The sequence below is a fragment of the Xiphophorus maculatus genome, chromosome 8 (genome assembly GCF_002775205.1).
Source record: "Xiphophorus maculatus strain JP 163 A chromosome 8, X_maculatus-5.0-male, whole genome shotgun sequence".
Taxonomy (NCBI): Eukaryota; Metazoa; Chordata; class Actinopteri; order Cyprinodontiformes; family Poeciliidae; genus Xiphophorus; species Xiphophorus maculatus.
This window is the reverse complement of record NC_036450.1, coordinates 251,395-273,612: the sequence shown is the minus strand read 5'-3', so window position 1 is coordinate 273,612 and position 22,218 is coordinate 251,395. Positions and strand designations below refer to the sequence as shown.

Below are 22,218 nucleotides of genomic sequence, written 5' to 3'. Positions count from 1 at the left end.
AAATTGTTTTGGGGGTTTTTTCAGCATAATTCTATTTCTTTACTCTTAAAAACTAGAAATTTCTACCTAATAAGTATTCAAGAACAGCAAAACATTCAATAACTGAAAGATGTGCTCTAAGAAAGTGTCTGATTTTTTTATTTTATTTTCTGACAGTCTTTTTTGTTGTGGCAAAGCATAAAGAGTAGTCTAATCTAATTGATGTAAAGCTGAATAGACAGAAGTATATTTACTGCTTATAGAGGTCAGGAAATTGGAAAATGAAAGAAACACATTCAAGAAGTTGGAGATCCACTTCTTGGACATCCCAGTAAATATTTTAGAATTATTTAAGAATTATTTAAGTGCTTTAATTATGATATAAAGTTTCAAAAATAATAATAACAATTATAAAGCAACAACTAAGAGACTACACTACAGGTTTGCCAAAATCATTATTGTGTCTGTGTCGGTGAGTTTGTAATATAACTGTGAACCAGAGGGTGGCAGTAATGAAACCCTAACCCAAAGAAGAAGAAACATTAGCAGAAGCGGAATATGGCTTCCGGTCAGCAATGGGTGTTGGTAGAAATGGTACAAGCGTTTTATGAGGTAATGTTAGTCTTTTTAACTAGCCTATGGGGTAGAATTTATGGCATGCACATACAGATTCGTGATGTTTAATTCACATCTTCCAGCTTAAAATATTTTGGCGCTTTCTAATTTGTTAACTGAGTAGGCCTGAATCTTCGTACACCGGAATACATCGAGTAAAGCGATAGGACCGGGGGACTAACGTAAGAGCGGGGGGAAGGAATTGTATACCATACCGTAAGACCGTAGGACCTGGGAAAGCAACTAAAATGAGAGCGGGGGGGACAAACAGGTATCTGTGACCCATCATTTTCTGTGACCGCAGGGAGCGATAGAACGCAGATACGCCTTGAATATCAGCGGGAAGAGTATTTACGTAAACTGCGTAAATACTGATACATCTGGGATTGTAAACTTTACGGCTCCTTTATCACCATCACATTAACGGAGAAAATATAATGTATTACCTTGTATTTGACTTTGAAAACTGACGGACCTGAATGCCTCTGTGCTGTCGTTAAAATATGTAAACCAACTGTGGCCGATTAATAAATCATTAAGCGATTAAGGAATAACTCTTAAGTGCTCTGGTAGTTTTTAACACGGTCTCTGCCACCTCTTCATTACTATCATGTCACACTTAAAATAAAATGTAACCCTCAAATAGCCAGAATCAGACTGGTCATCATAATCTGTGACCAGTGTGATCCTGGCGATTTGAGGGTTAAATATTAATATAAATACACACAGATTGTAGTGAAGTGGTAGTAGAACTATGAAAAATAGTTGTTTTAAACTCTGACATTATTTACTGGCCTGTACAGTAATGTCACAAATTATTATTATGATCAACTGTCCACTAAAATGGACAGATTAGGTATGGCCTAATTCCTCCACAGCGCCCCCTAGATAGTGATATGCATTGCCTAATGCACAGGTGTCAAACTCTAGTCCTGGGGGGCCACTGCCCTGAAGCTTTTAGATGTGCCTCTGCTGCACCACCTGAATAGAATAATTGGGTCATTAGTAGGCCTGTCACGATAGCAAATTTTGCTGAGCGATTAATTGTCTCAAAAATTATTGCGATAAACGATAATATTGTTTGAAGACCTTTTTACACTGATTTAATGGAAATGATGTAATAATGCATGCGATTTCTTGCCAAAGATAGATACACTTTAATTTCAAAAGAACACTTAACACTGGAACTGATAAACAAAATAAACAAAACAACCAAAAACAAAAATAAAATGGATTCTCAGTCTCTATTAATAAAAAATGTACTTGAATAAAAACTAAACAACATAAAGCCAAAGTGGAAATAAATACTGCATTCAACCAAAAGAGTGCAGATTATGAAATCTGTATATTATGTTGCCCTTCAGTAATAATTAGATTTAAATAGAGAAGATGGGCACATCCGACTACATGATGCAATAGTTCACACTACACGATTTTTTGCTCCTATTTTTCCCCTTACGACAATCTTAGAACGTTGGTCTTTCTAAGATGGTGTGGTGTGTTATGGTAGATCGTCGTTGCCGCTTCGATCTAAATCAGGGGTTTTTGGAGATGATATGTGGAAACAACATTAATGTTTATTCAACATGCAAAGAATATAGAAATGACAAGGGGAGGAGTTGGAGCGAAATTGCTACCGCAGTTGATAAACCCGGTAACTTTTCAGCTGTTCGTTAACGTGACATGAATAGGTTGTAATAATTTTCATTCAGTCAGGACTTTACGCTGACACTAGCCACATGCATTGCAGGTAGATTGTAGTAAAGTATTAATTAATGCCTGGTTTTAAAATTAGTTAACTGGACTTGTAGCCATTATTTTGTGCCCATTGTTGGACACCACACGATCGAACCGTTATACCTAGGATTTCTGTCGGCTAATGTGTGGTCTGTCAGGTTTTGAAAATGGGCCGACAATCGGCCGACAGCTCTAAGATCGTGTCGTGTGCGCTGGGCTTTACACTAAGGAAATGAGGAAGGGAGGGTCAGTGGAGAGCACCGGAGTTGAGCCTTTTTTCATTCAGTGTCATTAACAGAAAGAGAAAAAGGCCGGAAGAGACGATAATGCCGATAATTAAAATGACGTCGATAGTTTTAATTTATCGTACGATTAATTGATTTATCGTTTATCGCGATATGCCTAGTCATTAGCAAGGCTCTGGAGAACTTGTCTACTCAAGAAGGAGGTAATTAAGCCATTTCATTCCAGCGTTTTGTACCTGTGGCACATCTAAAAACTGCAGGACAGTGATCCTTAAGGACTGGAGTTTAACACCCCTGAAATGTACTGGTGGGGGAGCTGTGCAAGATCAGTGACGACAGTGAGTGGGTGGCGTTGCTGGAACTCTTACGGTCAGCAGTCACCATGAGGCTGGAACAGCGATGAGTTGCGAGGACTGCCAATGCTGCTTGCAGCTTTAATCTCTACTTATCGTTTTTTGGTGTAGCTATTCTTGGTGAAGTGTTTTTGTATCCGTGTCACCGAGAGGCGCAGGGGAGTTAAATAATTACATAAAACTCAGTATCTAATGTGATCTGGTGCGTTCCTTCTTTAAAATGTATTTACTTGGGAACAAAACAAATTCAAAAGGATACTTACACCATTCGTGACTGTTTCTACAGAAGTGAGGAAAGACCCTGATATGTCACAGAAATATTTTCAAAATGCATGTCTGTGTCTAAACTCCTCAAAATCTTAAGTAAATGTTCCTTTTTTATCCCCCTGCTCATTTGGGTTTGCTTTGTGGTGAATAAAATATGTTTAGGACATATTTATATCAAGCTGATCAGCCTCTGGCTGCTGCATTGCTTGGAAAGCAGAAAGGACAGACTCGGTTTTTCCAGGCAAACCTTTTCCATTTTGGTTTTATTGTGTTTTACATTGTGGAATCTGCTGTGTGTTGTACAAAAAATTTAATTTAAATTAAATTTAAAAACCCGGAGACTAACTATTTAACATGCACTTTTAAAAATAGGGAAGCTCTTGCTCCATTGTTCAGGATTCTTTGACTATATATTGTGTTTTGTGAATCCACTGATTTCTAAATTTTAAGTATTTGAACTGATCATCAGCCTTAAATTAATCTTTGTGCTGGTCTTCCCCAGGCTCCTGCATATCACCTAATTCTGGAGGGCATCTTGATATTATGGATAATCAGACTTTTGTTCTCCAAAACCTACAAACTTCACGAGACTTACAAACTGACAGAAAGGGTGAGCATAGCACAGTAAAAGCCAGATTACTAAAGTTTCTGAAGTTGTACACCACCAAACAGTTATTACCTGGATTTTTGTTACAGGAAAAAGAGGATCTGATAGAAGAATGGCAGCCGGATCTTCTTGTCCCTCTAATTTCAAAAGACCATCCTTCCCTTAAATACAACATTGTTTCAGGGTAAAACAACGTTTTATCATTTTTCTTTCTTCTGTAATTTCACATAATTAGACAAGAAAACATTCCAATATGTGTCAGTCGAGATAGATTATGTTGCACACTGAATTAAACTTTTTTGGAAGTTTTTGATTTGGAAGTGTTGTTTCACCCTTAAAAGTTTGCTTCATGTTCTGTGCTTATCACACTTTGTACATAAATCAACTATTTGTGTAGCAAAAGTGATTTCATGATTATGATTTGGAAACTATGTTGGGACTTCTTAGTCTCCTTTAAATGTTGTGTCCCACCACTCTTAGATGGGATGCATCATTTCAAGGGATGGTTCTGGTTTTTTGCATTTGGACTTAGAGCTTAACAGTTTAGCCACAAAATGCATTATTTACCTTCCACATAATAATGCACATGCTGTGCATTATTATTCACTGTATGTGTACGCTCACATCAGTTCTACAATAACTGTAGTACTGGCAGCAGAGAGTGCAGGCTCAAAGACCATAACTGTCATGTCCTGAAGGTACACACAAGCCCAGGATATTCCCAACCTGTAGGATGTGAATTACAGTGATAGGGGTGGTGGTGGTGGTTGATTGATAACCAAATGGTTATCAGTGAGCCTTCTGAAAGGGCCTTCTATTACTGCTCTACATGCTTCAGGCATACGTATAGAGCCTAAATTAAAGGAGAACAGACATCCCACAGCATTTTTAGGTCTGAAAAACTCTTGTACTGTGTTGTTTGTACTTCAAATTACCTGTGTCTTACGTATATGATTTGTTTTTCATTTTTAGACCACCCAGCCATAAAATCATAGTCAATGGAAAAGAGTGCATTAATTTTGCCTCTTTTAACTTTTTGGGACTCCTTGACAGTGAGCGTGTAAAGGTAATTAAAATATTTTTTCTTCACTTTTATTAGTTTGGATTTAAAATCAATCAACTGTGATTTCTTTTTTCATTGTTTTGTTTCCTAATAACAGGAAAAGGCTTTGATGTCACTAAAAAAATACGGTGTTGGCACATGTGGTCCAAGAGGCTTTTATGGAACATTTGGTAAGTGAACAGTGCTGCTTGTTGTCTTTAGTCTTCTGGAGAAGTAACTACACAATTTGAAACTACAAAAGTAAATATGCTTAATAAATATTAAGCATTAAATATGGTTTTTAATCGAAAACTGTTTGATTTAAAAAGTTGTTGTGCTGGGATGAAATGATTTTTCAGTCATATCAAAATAGATACTGCAATAGAACCATTTTGGGGTTTTTTTTGCATCACACAAAGTAAGGTAATTTTATTTATATAGCACAATTTCAGCAACAAAGCAATTCAAAGTGCTTACAAGGTAATTGAAAGTGCACAAGTCATGGGACCAACAGCTAGATGTTAGTGAAAGCCATGAAGAAGACAGCATGGACTAATCTTCTTCATGGTTTGTTTTTGTTTTTTTCCGACGATGTGAAACTGGCTCCACCAGAGCTCTCACAGCATCACACAGTTCATAAAAAGTTGTGCGTCATTGGAACGTGCTGAATTAATCGTTCTTCTGTAAAATCATCAACTACAATTTTCCCAAAACGCTGAATATGTAGCCACTTCCAACTATAAGAGGCTTGTTGCTCCAACACATAAATAAGAAGCAGACGTCTCCTCTGATGGCTGATAGATGAGCGCTAGCACCATGGCTAAATTATGAATAATATACCTCATGAAACTGTTTATATCCATTGCTGCCATTATTTTAATGATTAGACATAAAATCTACGCTAGATATAATTTTCCTCCAAAGGATCTGAAGGACCTTCACCACTAGTACAGATAATATCTTTGTTAGTAAGTCTTCAAGATTGAGAGCAGTTGAGCAAATGCATAAAATATCTTCATGGCCCATGTCTGAGAACTTCACAACTTCTATTCCATAATTAAGTATTTTATCTGTATTGATGGGGCATTTTTTTATTTCTTCTGAACAAAACTGAAACGTTTTCAATTTCTGATCTAAAACTAGGTGCAGCTGTATTTGACATCAAAACATTTCTATATACCAACAACACTGCTCATTTTCAGATTAGTGTTAGAATATCTTGATTTACAATGGGTACACTATGTCTGTGGCATAGAACAAGAATTGTTCCTTGTAAGAGGGCTAGAGTAGTCCATAAAGCAGCCAAGGTCTGGGGACAGAGCATTGGAACTACACTGCTTTTTACATGGACTGTTGTAGTCATTGATCGTTCCACTTATGGTTAGGCTGGCATTATTGTCCAGTCCTATTTATTTTCTCCCTTTCATACATTTATAGATCTATAGATCTTAGTAGGTTTCCTGATCTGATCTACTCAGTGTTGTTCCTTTCACTGCTTCCCTTGTTCTTCCTGTTCCATACCATCCTTTTCCCCAGATGTCCATTTAGAACTGGAGAATCGCCTTGCCAAATTCATGAAAACAGAGGAGGCCATTATCTATTCATATGGCTTTGCAACTATGGCTAGTGCGATTCCGGCCTATTCCAAAAGAGGGGACATGATCTTTGTGTGAGTCATGTTTACTTAATTCCAAGAGACATTTAAAATATGAATGTGAGTTCCTTATTATTTCAAATTAAACTCTCATATTGTTGGTTTTGTTTTTGGTGTCCAGGGATGAAGCTGCCTGTTTCTCCATCCAGAAAGGCCTTCAGGCATCCCGCAGCTTCATCAAATACTTCAAACACAATGACATGGAGGATCTGGAGAGGCTGCTAAAGGAACAAGAGGTGGAGGACCAGAAGGTTAGTACCAGTTTAGGTAGTTTTATTCTAACTTTTAAGTGTCATAGTATGCTGTCAGCTGTCAAATAATTTTGGAGCTGCAGAATGTACACATGTAAACCTGTTTTTGTAAATTTTTTATTCTGCAGTTTTTTGCCTTCACATTTTTAAAATTGTAATGTTTTTGTTACAGAATCCTCGTAAAGCTCGAGTGACGCGGAAGTTCATTGTGGTTGAGGGAATGTACATCAACACCGCAGATATTTGTCCTCTCCCTGAACTGGTAAAGTTCACAAACAATAAATTTCAAGTACTATAAACTTAATAAACCCCTAAATGAAACACTGCTTCAGAATTATGGGGAAGGGTCCTTTGGCAGGATCGACAAAATTTTTTCAGTCTTGGTTTGAAAACTATTGCTATTAGTTTGTAAAATGGAAATTGTTCTGAGAACAAAACTAGGTCTTGTTGCTCAAAAAACAAAATGCACTATTGGACCTATAGGCTGTGTTAAAAGTAGTGTTTTTTAACACTATTTGTGTTTGGTATAAAGATAGGGTTTAGAAACACTTGTTAATCTGACTCCTGACAAATATTTACTTAGCATTAACATTACTTTTTGCACTGTCTGACAGTATGACCAATTTCAGTTGGATTAGCTAACTAAAACAGAAAACATATAAAAACAAAGCTGTGTGAAGGAACATCTTCTAATATCAGTTTGATTTGTAAACACTGTTTTAAACAACCTCTACGTTGATGAATGCTTTACCATCTCTGTTAGCTTTTTGGTGATATAAGTAGAAACAAAAAGCACTGGAAAAGAGGAGTTACGCAAAGCGTTTGAACCAGAAGTTTAACTACACCATTTAATGATTCAACTTTATAATGAGGAGACTTCATCCACCATTTATAAACATTCTCTCAAAATAAAATGAATTAAAGCTGCAAGCAGCGTTGGAGGCCCTCGCAGCTCAACGCCGCTCCAGCCTCATGGCAACCGCAAAATGTCTAGCAACGCCGCCCGCTCACCACCATTAATGCTCTCACAGTTCCCGCACCTGTCCAGTAGGCGATACACATTTACGTGTTCAGCAGTGCTCTCTGATGGTGCACAAAAATCTGGTGCAGATTGGTTGATGTATTAAGAAGATATAGCTGATGGAATAATCTAGGGGCACAGTAGAGTCAAATTACCATTTAATGCTATTGGGGTCTTTAGAGGTTAACAAAGGTCAATCATAAGTATGGTGCAAATTGGATGATGCATGTATCATTTCTCGTATGCAAACAGCAAGGGATTAGAATTTGCCATGATTTACCATCATATTGTTGTATTTCATTAAACACAGGTTGAAATCTGAATGAACCATAGAGTAAAAAGAAGAAAAACTGTAGGAAAACAGGTGACTTTTTGTTGAAAGGGGGTCAGGTGATGTCACCTTTTGACAATGTGAATGTGATGAATTCTGGTCTGTGATGACACAAAAATAGTTTGATGAAGCTAGGAGCTTGTGTGGGGAAGTTATTTCATCTTGATGTTTCATGGCGTACTGTGAGATTTCAGGCTTGATGCTTTGATGTACTAAAAAGATTTTGATAACTATCAACCTTCCTTGCCTCAAGACTTTGCTGACTGATTTTGAAGCCTGGATCTCAAAAGCTGTAGGAGGAGTGTGTTCACATACAACATGTCTAACAGAGACAAAATGGCGGCTTTCATCCAAAATGGCCGACTTCCTGATGGATTTAGACATGGCTCCATGAGACTTTTTTTTTTCTTTTAGGTCCTGTGAAGATGTACATGTGTATCGAATTTCATGATTGTTGGTCAAAGCATGGCGGGGGGGCTGTTTTTTTCTGTTTTTTTTTTTTTTTAAAGATTACTAGGTGGCACTGTGGAGGAATTAGGCCACACCCACCAAATATTGGACTGCATTCCTGTCAGGGGGTTTAGAAATCAAGTTACTGTTTCAAAGTAACTATGCCACCCTTGTTAATAAATTAACTACACTATATATCATATGTGTTGTGGTAATAGAGTCCCATTGATTTTGCTGATATCTTGGTTTAATAACTGTTAGCTGCTAGCATATAGAACAGTAACTCGTGGAAAAAACCCAAGCACCAGAACGAATAGCAACACTTATCCCATGTGCGCAATAAACTAATTGAAGACCTCACCTGAGCTTCTTCAGTCTCTTCACTTTTCTTTAACAGCTTCACTATTCTAGCACTGCCATTCTCCTGAATATCTAGAGAGAGAGATAAACTGACAAGATGTTATAAATAAGTGATATTCATGGCAACATACCCGACAGACCGTGTTACCTCATTTATAAGGAGTTTCTGACTCTGCTGCCTCTAATCACTCTGAACTGATGAGAGAGAGAGGGATGGGGGAGGAAGGAATGCTGTGTTGAAGGCGCTGTGTTGCACCTTCAAAATAAAAGCACGCGAGTGGAAGATTTAAAAAATATTCGCAACTGCAGTGAAATTATTGGGTGGGACAAATGCACCTGTCTCCAATATTGGGGGGGGACACTTCCCACCCGTACCCCTGGTTCCTACACCTATGCTCATGCCACGTTTGTTGCCAATTAACTTTTTTATATCGAAGTTATAGCGTTTTTATTTGCGAGTACACTAAGTTCGATGCTTGGCCACGCCACCTGAACATATACAAAAACTCTGTTGTTTTTTTTTGGTTTGTTGTTTTTTTTGATAACCTTTAATGCCCCATCCCTTAACTGCATCCTGGCCCAAAATGAAGTCAGTAGCTTGAAATCCCTAGGACAGGGGTGTCTAAAGTGGGTCCTGGAGGGCCGGCATCCTGCACGTTTTAGTTCTCTCCCTGGTACCAACAACCTTTTCAGCATGTCAATGTTCTTCTTAGGCCTCTAACGAGCCATCATTTGATCCAGGTGCGTTAAACCACCTGGATTTTAAAAACACGCAGGATGCTGGCCCTCCAGGACCCACTATGGGCACCCCTGCCCTAGGAGGAGCTTGTTAAAGTTTGAGTTGTGTAAAAGTGAAAAATGGCCAAAATTTTATTTTTGACCCAAAAAGGCAGCATCTCTGCACATTTTACAAGGCACTTCCAAGATACGTTTTTCCCCTTGATTTAGGGGGCTCTACCTACATACCGAATTTCAGATCTCTGCGACCTACAGTTTGTCCTATCTCACGTTAGGGGACGCTGTAGAGCAGTTTGGCCACACGCACTTTCGATTCCACTATTACCTAAAAATTTTAGTTGGGACGATTTTGGGTGAAGTTGGTGAATTTTTGAATATGTTAAACCCTCCAAAAAGTCACGCATATTAGAAAAAGAAGAAGAAATCCTGCAATCCCGCCTTTACAGCGCTTCGCTGCTTGTGCCTAATGAAGCAAACCTCAGATTAGTGCAGACAAATCTCCAGTTTTTGCCCTGTTTATATACAGTCATGGCCAAATGTTTTGAGAATTATTCAAATGTTAATATTTACAAAGTCTACTGCTTCAGTTTTTATAACGGAAATTTGCATATACTCCAGAATGTTATAAAGAGTGATCAGCGTAACAGCAATTAATTGCAAAGTCAATATTTGCCTAGTAAATGAACTTTATCCCCCAAAACACATTTCAACTTCATTGCAGCCCTGCCTTAAAAGGACCAGCTAACATCGTTTCAGTGATTGCTCCATTAACACAGGTGTGGGTGGTGATGAGGACAGGGCTGGAGATCAATCTGTCATGATTAAGTAAGAATGACACCACTGGACACTTAAAAAGAGGCTGGTGCTTGGCATCATTGTTTCTCTTCTGTGAACCATGGTTACCTCAAAAGAAACATGTGCAGTCATCATTGCACTGCACAAAAATGGCCTAACAGGAAAGAAAATCGCAGCTAGAAAGATTGCACCTCAGTCAACAATCTATCGCATCATCAAGAACTTCAAGGAGAGAGGTTCCATTGTTGCCAAAAAGGCTCCAGGGCGCCCAAGAAAGACCAGCAAGCGCCAGGACCGTCTCTTAAAAGTGTTTCAGCTGCGGGATCGGGCTACCAGCAGTGCAGAGCTTGCTCAGGAATGGCAGCAGGCAGGTGTGAGTGCATCTGCACAGACTGTGAGGCGGAGACTCTTGGAGCAAGGCCTGGTCTCAAGGAGGGCAGCAAAGAAGCCACTTCTCTCCAGGAAAAACATCAGGGACAGACTGATATTCTGCAAAAGGTACAGGGAGTGGACTGCTGAGGACTGGGGTAAAGTCATTTTCTCTGATGAATCCCCTTTCCGATTGTTTGGGACATCTGGAAAACAGCTTGTTCGGAGAAGACGAGGTGACCCAGTCTTGTCTCATGCCAACTGTAAAGCATCCTGAAACCATTCATGTGTGGGGTTGCTTCTCAGCCAAGGGAGTCGGCTCTCTCACAGTCTTACCTAAAAACACAGCGATGAATAAAGAATGGTACCAGAATGTCCTCCGAGAGCAACTTCTCCCAACCGTCCAAGAGCAGTTTGGTGATGAACAATGCCTTTTCCAGCATGATGGAGCACCTTGCCATAAAGCAAAGGTGATATCTAACTGGCTCAGGGAACAAAACATAGAGATTTTGGGTCCATGGCCTGGAAACTCCCCTGATCTTAATCCCATTGAAAACTTGTGGTCAATCATCAAGAGACGGGTGGACAAACAAAAACCTAGGAATTCTGACAAAATGCAAGCATTGATTGTGCAAGAATGGACTGCTATCAGTCAGGATTTGGTCCAGAAAGTGATTGAGAGCATGCCAGGGAGAATTGCAGAGGTCCTGAAGAAGAGGGGTCAACACTGCAAATATTGACTTGCTGCATTAACTCATTCTAACTGTCATTAAAAGCTTTTGTTACTCATAATATGATTGCAATTGTATTTCTGTATGTGATGACAACATCTGACATACACACATGAAAACCAGAGGGCAGCAGATCATGTGAAAATATAATATTTGTGTCATTCTCAATACTTTTGGCCATGACTGTACATAAAAATTTTAAAGACGAGAATATATATTTTACTTTTATGGTGAACCTTGCTCTTGTAAGATAAAAAAGTAAGGAAAGAAAAACTGCACTCAAATCTTCTGATTGAGTTCTTTCCTGACATTACAACTCAAATACTGCTGTAGTCCGTCCAGCCAACTAATACCCTGAATTGTACATCTATGTGGCATTGCTAACAACTAAACATAAAGAATGTAATTAAAGCATGTGAGGCACCAGGAATGTTTATTTTTATGATTTCTACTATCTGTCTAATTTCCCAGGTCAAGCTCAAGTATAGATACAAGGTGCGGATCTTTTTGGAGGAAAGTATGTCTTTTGGTGTGTTGGGTGAACACGGCAAAGGTGTCACAGAACACTTTGGGGTGAATGTGAGTATATCCGTATCTAAGAAAACAAAATAGCTTAAAAAAACTTGTAATCTTTTTTTTTGTCAATGTTACCTGTTCAGTTACGCCAAATCAAAGTGCTTCTTACATTTTCTCATCCACAGCAATCCAAATTGTGTTCTTCTTAGGGGAGGTAGTAGTCAGTTGTCTTGATCATAATCCTACATTTCCAAGTTTTTTTTTTTTTTTAACCAAATTACAGGACCAAGGCGAAGAAAATGGCAGCCAAAATCTTTGCAGACCCCACACATCCTGGACACAAAGTGCTAAAACTTTTATTTGAACATTGAACAGTCAGGTCCCAAATCAATGCAATGTTCTAATTCACCCTTCTCTTCCTCTTTTGATCTGTCTGCCAGCATATAAGAAGACAAAAAATATTTTTTGAAATTTTGTTTGTTTTTATGTATTTGTATTTCAAATGTCTTTGAGAGCAAAGGTGATCTGAGGTAAAATTCCTTGTTTGTATGTACAAACTTGGTAAATAAAACTTATTCTGAAGTAGAATAATAATCGGACCCATTTTTGCTCTGCACAGATTGACGACATCGATCTGATCAGCGCTAACATGGAGAATGCTGTGGCCTCCATTGGAGGATTCTGTTGTGGCCGTTCCTTTGTCATTGATCATCAAGTAAGTGGGATACATGTTTATTGAGGTGCCTGTGGGTCACGGAGGATGAATTGGTATATTTACCTGGACAACAAGAGTAGAAATTGAGTCCTAGCTCACGATTTAATTCTGATTTTTGGGGCCACGATGTGATTTAAAATTTGAGTCAAAACAAGTATTCATGATAATATTTGCTTTAATCTATTGGTGTGCAAAGAATTGTCATGATCTACCCCAGTCTGCTTTGACAAATGAATACATTAAAGTCTCAAATTTATTAAACTTGAAATATCAATTCATGCTTAAATGTAGCTACTCTCTACCTGCATCCCTTCATTTGTTTTAACAAAACAGTCACAGAGAGAATGCTACAAGTTTCTGCAGAAAGCCTCCATCCAGACATTTTAATTGTTAATGTTAATTTTGACATCAAACCACCATTTAGCCTTCTACCTTGATTTTGTTTTTCTTTTAGCGTCTGTCAGGACAGGGCTATTGTTTTTCTGCCTCCCTGCCTCCAATGCTGGCTGCAGCTGCCATTGAGGCTCTGAACATCATGGAGGAGGATCCAGGTAGAAGATTTCATTTAGCTAATTTTCTCTCAGTGCACCATTTATTGGTCCCAGGTGTAGAGGATCATGAGACAAATGACTCCAATAAAGTTCTCTGCATTTGTGCCTCCTGTTAATTAAAATAATTTTTCAGATATTATGTTTTAAGATTTTGTTCTTTGTCTTGTTTTGTAGGTATTTTCATTGTTCTAAGAGAAAAATGCAAACATGTTTATAAAGCTTTACAAGGGTAAGTAATACAGTTTTTTTCTTGTTTTGTTTTTGAGTGGCACAATTTTTAAAGAAGTGCCTTTAAGTCAAAACTTTCTAGGTTCTGAATGCCAAATATTTCCAGCATCAATAGATCACTGTCAAGAATATATATCTTTAAGATATTTATATAAAAATTCTCACAGGTAGTTGTGCTAGTAGCTAAACTCAGTATTAAATTTAGAAAGAAAATACTCCTTTTGCTAATAGCTATAATAGGAATTAAGCAGGAATAATGTTCAATTTTGGTTATAGAACATTCAAAGGTTATACCATGTTCTCCACATTTTATGTTTGAGCATGCCTATAAGGCAATTACATCCTTTTAAATGGAAAGCAGACAATAATAGGTGGCTTATCAATGAGATTTCCTTAATAAAAACCTCATTATGTAATCATCTCATTTGACAGTAAAACACAAGTTTATTGCAGTTACTTTCCTATGCAGTAGTTTTAGTGTAACATTAAAAATTGCAAAATAGATTAATCTTAAATTAATTCTTCTGCTTGTCTCCCAGAGAAGTAGACATGGTAAAAACAGAGACTGAAAACTATAACCTGCCTAGTTCCTAGTTCCTAAAGTTAAACTACTGTAATTAATGCTCTCTTTGGTTAATGTTTAACAGAATTCCAGGTCTGAAGTTGGTGGGAGAACCATTTGCCCCAGCTCTTCATCTACAACTAGAAAAGAGTTCTGGCTCCAGAAGCTCTGACATGCAGCAGCTCCGCTCCATTGTAGATTATGTAAGTCTTGTGTTTTAGCTATAACCATTTTTGGTGCACTGGATCATATTTGGGACACACACAATAAGTAGCAATATTACAGAAATGAATGTCACTAATATTGAATTAAAACACATTAAGGGGCGAAGGTGGCTCAGGAGGTAAGAGTTTGTTTTGGGATGAACTCTTAGGTTCAAGACCCGCTTTGTCTGTCTCAGTCATTGTCCTTGGCAAGACATGTTTGTGAATAAAAACGTAGGTCTGATGTTGAAGTTAGAAAAGCTGTCTTCAAATTCTAAATCTCAGAGGAGCTAACATTGAAAAATTATGTAGAGTTATCCCCCCTGAGCTTTTTTGATCTTAAAAGCATTCTGCAGGAAAGTTTGTGTAGAGCAGTGGTCCGGGCCACGGACCGGTATCAGTCCGTGGACCAATTGGTACCGGGCCACACAAGAAATAATTAAATATTTCCGTTTTATGTATTATCTGAGTCTGAAGGATCTTTTATTTTAAAAATCATTTTATCGGATTCTCTCGGTTACATCTTGCGCCAACATTGAGCTCACAAGCAGCAAAAAGAGTAAGAAACAGATCACATGTATTTGGAAAGTTTCTTTGTGAAGGTCAAAAGGCCCACAGAAGAGACAGGAGAATGGATTTAACCCACTTGGTGATTCCCACATTCCAAGCCCACTCTGCATGATATGCGGTGACCGGTTCACTAATGAGGGAATGAAGCCTTGAAACTGTTTCGCCACTGTTTGCATGACAATGACAAAAAATGAAATTTTTTTTTTCCATTTCTGTTAACACATTTACATAAATACAAGACCAAGCACCTTGTGCATAAGCAACAAACCTTGGGTGTCATTGTCTTCCATCAATCCCAGATGCATTGCAGATAAACAAGCTCATGGCTCCCATTAATTTGCCATTATTGAGAGTTACAATTTTCATGAAAATAAAATGTTTGTTTTTGTGGCGCATCTGTATTTTATTTTGAAGGTGTAAACATTACCATAACGACCAGAGTCAGAGAGTGTTAGGGCAGTGGTCGAGACGAGAGGAGAGGAGTAGAGCTTATGAGTCTTAAGTCTGGTTCACACGACACGATTTCAGAAATGTCGGCCGATTTTCCAAACCTCTGTGACCACAGAGGAGCCGATAAAAGTCCAACAGGTTCCATCGGTTCGTGTGTCCAGCCACACAGCAGGAGCGACACACCACACAAGAACCGATTCCACTCACTAACATCCCGGTTCCAGAAGAAAATCCCGTAAAATCTCCAACATACCATAAGTGAATTTAGAATAAACAAAACACGGATGACAATGTAGAAACAGTAGTGATAGTTTGTGGACTCATTTTAAGTGATAAAAGATGTAACAAAAAGAAAAGGTTTCTGATAAAAGACGGTGGGTGGAGCCGTTCTATTTGCTGCACTGTGCACTAAACCTGGCTCTTAGTTGCTCGATGTCAGCTGTTTGGGATTCCCCTCCTTGCTTACATCTCCGCGCTTTCTGATTGGCTACCTGTCACATTCAAAAGGTGGCGTTTTCGCTCCCATTTAGGAAAACCCATAGCCTGTGATAGTCAGGCCAAGACAATGTTGAATATGCCCGATTTTAAATCGGACCAGTCCGATGTTCTACCAACTGGAGCAGATCAGTTGTGACACTACAAGAGGATCGATTACCATTATCACAAGCGACAATCTTAGAACTCAGAATGCTCCAAGTTTGTCATAAGGGGAAAATCGGCGCAAAAAATTTAAAGTTGTGCCGCATGATGCCCCCTCCATCCCCGGCTCCCCGGGCCGCAGTAAAATTGTCAAGCCTTGACTGGTCCGCGATGACAAAAAGGTTGGGAACCCGCTGTTGTAGAGGATAAACAGAAGTAGTAGGGCTTATTTATTAAAATAGCAGCAAATTTGCTTATTTAATAACATACTTTATAACCATTGACCTTTTCTCCAGTGGTCTAACAGCTACAGTCTCAGATCAATACAGACCTCCAGCACTGTCAGTAGCAGAAACAGCAACATTACACCTGTACATTAAATATAGACTACATTTCCTTTGCATTGCCCCCACATGATGACAATGATATAGATAATATTATATATTAGTCTTGATTAATATGGGTTGTTGCTATGTTGTTGTAGGGTGTTTTAAGATCTTGTTCAGTGTGCCCCTTTGTAACTTTCATCTGGATTTTAATGTGGTGAGTTGGATTCTTGATTTTTTTTAACATCCAGAACGCAGAAAGTCAGAGCGAATGAATACCTGTCTAGAGAGAATTCCCTGTCTATCCGGGTCCCCTCAAGGCTGCGTCCTTTCCCCTCTTCTTTACATTTTGAACACAGACGACTGTCGCAGTCGGCATGATAATAGGTTAATATTAAAATTTGCAGGTGACTCAGTGACAGTTAACCTTCTATATGATGATGAACATGTTCATGGCCCTGTGGTCCATGAATTTGTTGACTGATGTGATAAAGCTTTTCTTTCATTAAATGTACAGAAAACAAAGGACATGTGCATTGATTTTAGACAGAAACCCCATAACACAAATCAAACAGTAATTAAAGGTCAGACAGTGGAGACAGTAGAAAACTACAAATATCTTGGGACTATTTTGGATAATAAGTTAAAATTTACCTGCTATTTAGACGACCTACAAAAAAAGGGCCAGCAAAAATTATTTTGTCTAAGGAGGCTCGCAAAGTTTCAAGTTGATAAGTCACTGATGATCCTATTTTATAGATCATATATTGAATCTGTGTTTACCTTTTTCCCTCCTCTGTTGGTTTGGAAATCTTAATATTAGACCAAAAAATGACCTTAGCAGAGTAATACATACTAGCAATAAGATCTTAGGGATTAAACAATGCTCACTTACAGAACTGTGTAAAAAACAAATCATTAGGAAAACTAAAGCCATTATTGCTGATTCTTTTCATCCTTTACATGCTGAGTTCCAGTTTCTACCTTCTGGCATCAGGCTCAGACTCCCTTGTATAAAAGGTAACAGGTACAAGTTCTCTTTTGTTCCTACAGCAATATCTCCTTTTATGTAGGACAAGACAGGGGGACTTGCACCTGATTTAGTGTTTGTAGCAACTGTCGGTCAATAATGAAATACACTGCTGTATTCTTTCCATTATGTGTTGATTTGCATTTCATGTCCTCTTGGTATGTTTTGTTGTTTTTGTTTTTATTATTATTTTTGTTACTTTGTCTTAGTTTTTATACTTGCTGCAACATCAATTGGCCAATTAGGGATACGAATAAATCTGAAATCGGAACTTTGAGCCCCTGCTCTTCCAAAGGTCTCTGCACGGCCCTGGCAAGACACTTCGCCTGCCTTGTCTGGTGGTGGTGTTCAGAGGGTCCAGTGGTGTGGTTAAATGGCAGCTTAGCTTCTCCGTCTTCCCTAGCTATATAGGTGTTTACCACCATCTGGGTATGAATGGGTGATTGACTGAATGTGTGAAGTGCTTTCGGGACCTGTGGACCAAATAATGACCTTTTAGCATTGAAAACAGGTGACACGAGGGCCTGTTACCTCTTTGGTTTTTATAATTTAATCCCAGCAGCTGCTTAAAAATGCAATGCAGTTTCCACCTGTACCCTGATGCTTACATAAGCAAAAAAACCAATAAAAGTAAAAAATTTGAACACTTTGACTTTGCAAGCTTCATTTTATACTTTGAACTCTGTGTTTGTGGTAGATCTTTTTAGCCACATTGTTTAAGACTGAAACAACCAATTAACCAATTAATGTTTGCATGCAAACAGTGTAGTTTGTCACCGAGTTTCATTGTTCTCTCTTTTAGTGTTTGGAACGAAAGGTTGCTTTGACTCTTGCTCAGTATCTGGAAAAAGAAGAGCGATTCCTTACCCCTCCCAGGTAAGGAAACTATTACAGTATTTAGTGTAGCTCTAATTTGTATGTTGTGTCTAGGTGCAATAGGAATAAGACAGTTATTACAAAATGACAATAAAACAGAATTGTCACCTTAATATGGTAGAAGGGTTTGTTTTCCTCTGAACCTAGGCAAAGGTTATCTTGGACTTTGGCCCCTGTCATGGACTAACATTCAAAGACAAGCATGAAAGCTTGCCTGGAACTTGGAGCTAGGCCAAGGGAGGCAGCTGGCTCGCACCTAGGGGACATGTTGGAATAAGATTTGTGGTCATTTATAAATATGTCATATGTACGGAACAGGGCCTGAAGCTTGAATACATCATATTCTATATAATGGTTGTGATCTATATAAAAAATAAACTTAATGGGAGAATGTGCAGTTCCTCATGCAAACTTTGACAATACTGGTTTTGGAGACAAGGGAAACTCGTGACACATGTTGAGGTGGATAATCATGATTACTCAGACATTTAATTTTTATCATACACTTTATCATAAGCATTCACACCGGTAGTGCTCTTTAGACTTCAGCTAATCAGCCATAACTATACATAAGGACCTTTTGAATAAAAAAGGACTATAAATCTTGAATCAAAGTCTGCACAACATTTCATTAGTTTTCTCAACATCCCCTTCCTCTCCCTAGAAGATCACCAGGGTGATTGTGAACCACAAGTAAACACATAAAATGTGAAGTAATCAAACTGATTACTGTCAGCATGTATAAACTGTAGTGACACTCATGCATAATGAGTACATTATGCATCGACACTTAGGGAAGACCTTGCAAATGGGAAAACCAAGAAGGAAATTTGAACTATTGGGGCCTGATGCACTTTTCTGCTGTAGCCTGAAGGGGACAGTAGCTGCCCCATCAGGTGCTGGCTCTTACCACCTGAACAGAGAAGACCACTTTCAGGTCCTGCTGTGGTATATAAAGGGGAAATTGATTTTTGCTGTGTGTTCATTCATGCATTTTTTGGCATGTCATTTTTGATTTTGCACGTACATACAATTTTAGTATAGACCTTGTGCAAGGTTTTGTAGAGGAGACCCAAGATCTCTATGCTTTCTGCTACAGGCGCAGTCTTAGAACTTGTGAAAATTAGTCCATTGACATGGCAGAGGTGCACTTTGTAGCTAGAAAAGACCTTTTAGCAACTGGGTGAGAGAGATGTAAAGGACTTTTGCTATAGTTGAACAGTAACTGTCATTTACCTATGAAACAGTGGATCAGATCTTTCCCCGGTAAATCTCCTGAGATGGTCATAGGATTTCAGTCCTTTGGTCTAGGTGTGTTTTGTGCATGTGGAGAAAGCTTATGACCATGTCCAGGAGTGCTGGAGATGCTTTTAAACGCTATCCCAGCTCCAAAGCAAAAGCCTTGTCCATGATTTTGGAAGAACTCACATTGGGAACAATGTGAGTTCTTCCAAAATCATTGCCATGGCTACCCATTGACCCTGACCCTGATCTAGACCTCAGGGTACAGTTGTAAAGACGAAAGTGCTTGGAGAGAATGACTGAAATGTTCAGCTCATGGCTGAAATGAACTTCTTCCATAGAATAGCTGGCATCATGCTTGAAAATGAAGTGAGGTTACCAAGAGAAGACCCTTCCACATCAAAATTGTGGTAGTCGAGATGGTTTGGGGAAAGTATTTTACATGTTAATTTACCATCAGCTCTTCAGAAAATGTTTATAATTGTGTGAAGTGAAAGGTGTTAACATTACCCATCACCTTGTCTTGTTTATCTCCAGCATCAGGGTAGTGGTCACCGTCAAACAGAAGGATGACGACATTCAGAAGGCTGTGTCCTGCATCAGAGAAGCAGCCTCAGTTCTCCTCAAATAGCAGCAAAACCTTACTGGCTTTCACAAACCTGTAATGGCTTGTGAAAGTGGCTTGTGAAAGCCATTACAGGTTTAATGGGAAGCAGATATGGGGGAACACTGAGAAACACTGAAAGCTCCAACTCAAACTCTAAAGTCGCCACACTCAGTGACAGATCTTACTGTTAAGTAAGATCTGTCATTTTTATTTCATGTCTTAAAGCCATGTCATCATAAGAGATTAATTCATATATAGTGCAATAAATGTTGTCTATTGTCATGAATATCAATATGGAACTTTTCTGACCTTTTGGCTATAAGAAAATGAGGGCCCACAGCATTTAAAACAAAATTGTTTCAGTCTGTCCACTCCTTATCACAAATGGATGATGTACTATTTTAGCTAATGACCAGAAGGACACCTTGTGCTTTTTGTTTAACCTGTCAGCTGGCTACTGGAACATAAACATGTGTTCTGACTGAGTTTGTATGCCACTAAGATTAACTAGAAATGCATGATTGTTCCTTTGGAATCACATACTCTGATGTTCACTTTTGATACATGTACTTTGTGAGAGGTTACTGCATCTGTGATTTTTATTAAAATATGTAATGTAAAATGTATTATCTCTTGACTTATCTTTCCTTTTTCACACACACACATATATATATGTATATATATATATATATGTATATATATATATATATATATATATATATATATATATATATATATATATATATATATATATATATGCACTGCCTGGCCAAAAAAAAGTCGCCACCTGGATTTAACTAAGCAAATAGGTACAAGCCTCCTATTGGATAAGTACTGCATAGGCGATTATCTTTCAGCTGGCAACAAGTTATTTAACCCCAGCTGATGCAATGAGTAACTCCTCATTTCTTAAACAACCATGGCAAAAGACACATCCTGTGGTCGTGGAAAAGACGTTAGTCTGTTTAAGAAGGGTCAAATCATTGGCATGCATCAAGCAGAGAAAACATCTAAGGAGATTGCAGAAACTACTAGAATTGAGTTAAGAACTGTCCAACGCATCATTAAAAACTGGAAGGATGGTGGGGAACCATCGTCTTCCAGGAAGAAATGTGGTCGGAAAAAAATCTTGAATGATCGTGATCGGCGATTACTTAAACGTTTGGTCAAATCAAATCGAAGAAAAACAACAGTAGAACTCAGGAGTATGTTTAATTGTGAACGCAAAAGCATTTCCACACGCACAAAGCGAAGGGAACTCAAGGGGTTGGGATTGAACAGCTGTGTAGCTGTAAGAAAACCTCTAATCAGTAAGGCTAACCAGAAAAAATGGATTCAGTTTGCTAGGGAGCATAAAGATTGGACTCTGGAGGAATGGAAGAGGGTCATGTGGTCTGATGAGTCCAGATTTACCCTGTTCCAGAGTGATGGGCGCATCAGGGTAAGAAGAGAGGCAGGTGAAGTGATGCACCCATCATGCCTAGTGCCTACTGTACAAGCCTGTGGGGGCAGTGCTATGATCTGGGGTTGCTGCAGTTGGTCAGGTCTAGGTTCAGCAACATTGTGTGCCCAAAGAATGAGGTCAGCTGACTACCTGAATATACTGAATGACCAGGTTATTCCATCAATGGATTTTGTCTTCCCAAATGGAACGGGCATATTCCAAGATGACAATGCCAGGATTCATCGGGCTCACATTGTGAAAGAGTGGTTCAGGGAGCATGAGACATCTTTTTCACACATGGATTGGCCACCACAGAGTCCAAACCTTAACCCCATTGAGAATCTTTGGGATGTGCTGGAGAAGGCTTTGCGCAGTGGTCAGACTCTCACATCATCAATACAAGATCTTGGTGAAAGATTAATGCAACACTGGATGGAAATAAATCTTGTGACACTGCAGAAGCTTATTGAAACAATGCCACAGCGAATGCAAGCTGTAATCAAAGCTAAAGGCGGTCCAACAAAGAGAGTGTGACCATTCTTTGGTGGCGACTTTTTTTTGGCCAGGCAGTGTATATATATATATATATATATATATATATATATATATATATATATATATATATATATATATATATACAGTATATATATATGTATATATATATATACACAGTATATATATATGTATATATATATATATAGGCTATATATATAT

At 38.5% G+C, this 22,218-nt stretch overlaps 1 protein-coding gene across 1 annotated transcript; it reads left to right on the top strand.

Annotated features, from left to right (window-relative positions):
* Positions 1–506: 506 nt before the first annotated feature.
* Positions 507–20,686, top strand: sptlc1 (serine palmitoyltransferase long chain base subunit 1). The gene is made up of 15 exons (XM_023338434.1): positions 507–591; positions 3,699–3,806; positions 3,893–3,987; positions 4,776–4,869; positions 4,964–5,036; positions 6,382–6,514; positions 6,621–6,750; positions 6,923–7,012; positions 12,017–12,124; positions 12,681–12,776; positions 13,231–13,327; positions 13,502–13,556; positions 14,203–14,320; positions 18,138–18,211; positions 19,991–20,686. Exons 1-15 carry the CDS (start codon positions 538–540, stop codon positions 20,082–20,084), a joined length of 1,419 nt encoding a protein of 472 aa, XP_023194202.1. The 5' UTR covers positions 507–537; the 3' UTR covers positions 20,085–20,686.
* The last annotated feature ends 1,532 nt before the right edge of the window (positions 20,687–22,218 follow it).

What these genes read in the sequence shown, in the direction of transcription:
- sptlc1 (XM_023338434.1), top strand. Translation starts at nt 538, where the DNA reads ATGGCTTCCGGTCAGCAATGGGTGTTGGTAGAAATGGTACAAGCGTTT. An exon ending in AAATACAACATTGTTTCAGG is followed by an intron (nt 3,988 to 4,775) that starts GTAAAACAACGT and finishes TTTCATTTTTAG; the next exon opens with ACCACCCAGCCATAAAATCA. An exon ending in AGGCTTTTATGGAACATTTG is followed by an intron (nt 5,037 to 6,381) that starts GTAAGTGAACAG and finishes CCTTTTCCCCAG; the next exon opens with ATGTCCATTTAGAACTGGAG.